Raw genomic sequence first — 3,863 nt, 5'->3', positions numbered from 1 at the left:
TTACTGTAAATTTAATTTTAATAAAAGTAAAAATAATGATATGGTAAAATTAATTATTATAATTATTAAGTAAAACATTTTATTTTATCACACCAATCATTCATTCAAAAGTATACTAAATCTATAAAAATATAATTATCAATTATTAAATTCATCATTTTTAATTAAATATTAAAAATAAATTTATTTAAAAAATTATATCTCTTTTAACTAATAAATTTTCTTTTTGTCTTGTCTATTTCTAATAACTTTTAATTATTTTTCATCCACGGAGAGTGGGCATCCCAATTTCTAAGAATATATAGTGTAGGAAAAAGTAGAAAGAAAGCACTAGCGTGAAGTAAATGAAGTTGTAATAATTGCTCTAACAAAGGTTATTTGGTTGTGGAAATTATGGTTTACATCTTTGAAGAGGATTTAGGTTTATCATCAAACTCTCCGTCCTTCCCCTTTAAACTATTATCAAAACCATCATAGTCGAACCTCTGTCAATGTGATGGAAATTTAGCACTATCCTGGTTGTGCTTAAGTTCCTTTTCCATGTCAAATTTAATGCTTTTGTCATCTTTAATTGAAAGGTTTCCGTCTTCTGAGACCCATGCCCGCAAATTCAGCTCTGAAGGTGGAATCCTAGCAAGGAACACTTCTTTGAAGTTCCTTAGTACGCCTTTGTTGAAAGGATTTTTCTTCTTATCATAACGGTATCGAAAGCTTTCATAAGTTGTCTGAGATTCAAATTGCATAAGCAGCCACAACTTTAGTTTATTAATTAATTAATTACAGTATGCATGGAATGAAACAAAACCATATTCAACAAAATAGTTAAATCACCTGGTTAGTGCAAATGAGATAGAAATGGAAAACTGTTAGGCCACCAACAAACCAGACAGCTAGGAAGCAATACACAATGAGAATAACAGACAGTACATCACGAGACATGGCAGTCCATAAGCCCTGCGGTTGTCGACGAATGTTGATCCAAGAGCACGAGAACACATATATGCATAAGGCAGTGGAAGATGATAAAAAACAAATGAAGAAAGGGTAGTTGCGCTGCGAACCATATGAAATGGAGTATTTTTATTATTTTGGTAATTTACAACTTGTTCTAGTAATTTATTACTTAAGTTTAGGCCTTATATATATTTGAAGAGAAACTTACCAGTCCGATGCATTGATCCACCCACGGACAATGGTGGTCGAATTTTTGCACACAATTGTTACAAATGGAGCAATGGGAAGCACGCGGAGAACGATATAGCAAGCATGTCTCGCAAAACTTGACTTTAACCGTTTGACCATTCTTCAATACTATATCCTTCACCTTTGGAATTTTAAGGTTTGTTTTGTTGATGGCCCAGTCCCATGGTGGACCCTGCGGTGACTTCTTTGATTCTTCTGACGGGGGTTCAGATGCTTTTGAATTCCTAGGTATTATTCCAGGGTCTCCACTACTTGTCAGAAATAGGAAACTTAAATCCTGCATGCGTGAGAGAAGTGACAAAATTAAATCCGGCATTGCTACACCCAGCTTCCCTAACAAAAGAATAATAACCTATCGTACAATTAATTAGTAAAGAAACATAGATGAACAACATTTAAGTAACTATTCAAGTACATAATAATTTACCAACCAAAACAGTAAGGATGAGGCCCCCAATCAATATGTGAAAATTTAAAGAATCATCTTCCTTCACATTCACCGACATCTTTATGCAGAATGCTATCGAAGGACATCCAATTAGAAACGAAGTTAAGAAAAGTGAAGATGCGTCAGGGCCTAAAAGCATTCTCCCACCGCAACAAAATTTCTGTTTTTTCAAAGAAATTCCACACCAAGTTTGGCATTAGCTTCTACACTAACTCTTACTTAACAAAAGCTCCAATTTTGTAACTTAATTATTACCATCAGATAACTCATGTTCATTGAAAGCAATCAAAACTCATCCAATAATTGAAATCGTTAAAAAGGAAAATGCGACATGCACAAAAGGCCCAATTAATAAATTTCTTTATATAAACTAAAATCTTCATACATATATCGCACCACTTTGAGCATTAATTAATTGCTTAAGTTGAGTTTACATTTTCAACATTATATTGATATCATGATCTCTAATATTAAAAAGTCTCTCAAGCAAAAGCAATAATAAATATATATTGATAGAAGAGAAGTTAAAATTTATAATCTAATTGAGTACTAGCTCGGTTAGTATCGATATTATTACCTACGCAAAAGAATGTGAGTTTTTGAATGCGTTGAAACGTATTTATCCTCCTATTTAAAGATTTAGTATGGACTATAGATAGTTCTAGACATTTGTATTTAAAAAAAAAACTTAAAATCTATGATAGATAAGCGGTATAAGAGGCATCATCTGCAAAAACGATCAATCAAGCTTTAAAAAAGGAAAAGAAAGAAAAATACATTGTTCCCCTGCCAAGCTTGATAAATCCTCTTGCGTGTGGGTTTAGGCATGTCAAAGGAAGAAGAGTCATAAATTTGATATTTCTTGACTCCCATTTTAAGATATTTTATTTGAATGCAAGATCCGAGCTATGTGATAAAAGAGACAAAATACCCAGATAGTCAAAACTTGGAAAGAAGAATCAACAAAAACCACACCAAAAACCAAAAAAAGAATGGAAAAAGGGTCAACAGACTTTCTTCATTGTTTTGGCATCGTAAGAAAGCGAATGACAACGTTATCAAACGCTTGCTTTTATGGGTTATTTTTTGTTGTTCTTCTCTCACATCTCTCTCTGCAAATTTCCCTTGTACGATTGTTGGCTTGGCTTTACCAAATCATCATCTCCTTACAAATTTCTCTTAACAAACTTTTGATATGCATCTTTTAGGCTTTCTAATTTTGAGGGAGCTTTCCGCACCTTAAACTAATTCTAATTTTTTATATTTTCACAGGTACCATTTCACTTTTTTACCTTTAACTCATCTATCTAAATTTTCATATTCAATTTAAACGCACCTAGTAACTTTAAAGAGTAAGAATAAGCCATGTTCCTTATACATGATTAATTTAATAACTTATGCATAATCAATAAGGGCTTTATAGAGTAAGATTATGTGACATGCCATATGAAAGTATGTTGATTTGGCATGCTAAATGAGTAAAACAAAATTCTAAAATTAACAATAAATTTTAATAAATGTATATCTAGTTTGAATTTAATAAATAATATTTATATTCATATGAATCTAGACATTAATTTGTTTACATTCATTTTGTACATTGTTATTAAAAGAACATAAATTATTATTTAAAAATTTTTATATTATTTTTTAAAAATATAAAATAATTAAAATAATTATAGAAATATAAACAATTACTAAAAAAATCTACAATCACAAACTTGGAGAAGGGTTTCTTTGTTAACTTCTTGTTACGGGATACAAAGAATCGATTAGAGTATTAGTAATTTGTTTTTTCTTGTAGGTTTATTTATATTTATATTACTCATAAGACCTTCGTTGATTCCGGGGTTTTATAAAATATTTTACATTGTTCAATTAATGAATAGCAAAATATAATTACTATGAATCAATAGTTATTCAAAATTTATTAAATAATAATTCTTATTTATTTTTTATTGTTCAATCCACTATCAATTTTATAAAATTTGTTTAGAGTCGTTAAATTGACTTTTGTTGTTTTGTAGTTAATCGTTTTAGATAGATTTGAAAGTAAAACAAAGACTAAAAAATAATATATTTTTCTATGGAGATATTGAATTTAATAATTTGTAATTATTTGATATGTAAAATGTTTTTTTAGATCTAATTGGTATCTAAACTTAAAAATTATTAGTTAGCCTAGTATTTTTTTCTTGTACCAAACTAGCAC

At 29.7% G+C, this 3,863-nt stretch overlaps 1 protein-coding gene across 1 annotated transcript; it reads right to left on the bottom strand.

The window, feature by feature from the left end:
- Positions 1-336: 336 nt before the first annotated feature.
- On the bottom strand, positions 337-2,784 carry LOC107952635 (probable protein S-acyltransferase 3). Its single transcript, XM_016887830.2, has 5 exons — positions 2,429-2,784; positions 1,635-1,811; positions 1,163-1,480; positions 832-1,053; positions 337-725 (listed from the first exon to the last, which is right to left on the bottom strand). The coding sequence occupies exons 1-5, from the start codon at positions 2,522-2,524 to the stop codon at positions 489-491; spliced, it is 1,050 nt and encodes a 349-aa protein (XP_016743319.1). The 5' UTR covers positions 2,525-2,784; the 3' UTR covers positions 337-488.
- Between the last annotated feature and the right edge of the window lie 1,079 nt (positions 2,785-3,863).

The sequence above is a fragment of the Gossypium hirsutum genome, chromosome A02 (assembly GCF_007990345.1).
Source record: "Gossypium hirsutum isolate 1008001.06 chromosome A02, Gossypium_hirsutum_v2.1, whole genome shotgun sequence".
Classification (NCBI taxonomy): domain Eukaryota; kingdom Viridiplantae; phylum Streptophyta; class Magnoliopsida; order Malvales; family Malvaceae; genus Gossypium; species Gossypium hirsutum.
Note: the sequence above shows the minus strand (reverse complement) of the source record. Positions and strands in the feature narration are given on the sequence as shown.

Bases quoted from the DNA above. Each gene is read 5' to 3' on its own strand.
- LOC107952635 (XM_016887830.2), bottom strand. From the start codon at position 2,524: ATGGGAGTCAAGAAATATCAAATTTATGACTCTTCTTCCTTTGACATG. The intron at 1,812-2,428 runs GTATTTTTCTTT...TTGAAAAAACAG, and splicing joins AAGCTTGGCAGGGGAACAAT to AAATTTTGTTGCGGTGGGAG. The intron at 1,054-1,162 runs GTAAGTTTCTCT...TATGGTTCGCAG, and splicing joins TGGATCAATGCATCGGACTG to CGCAACTACCCTTTCTTCAT.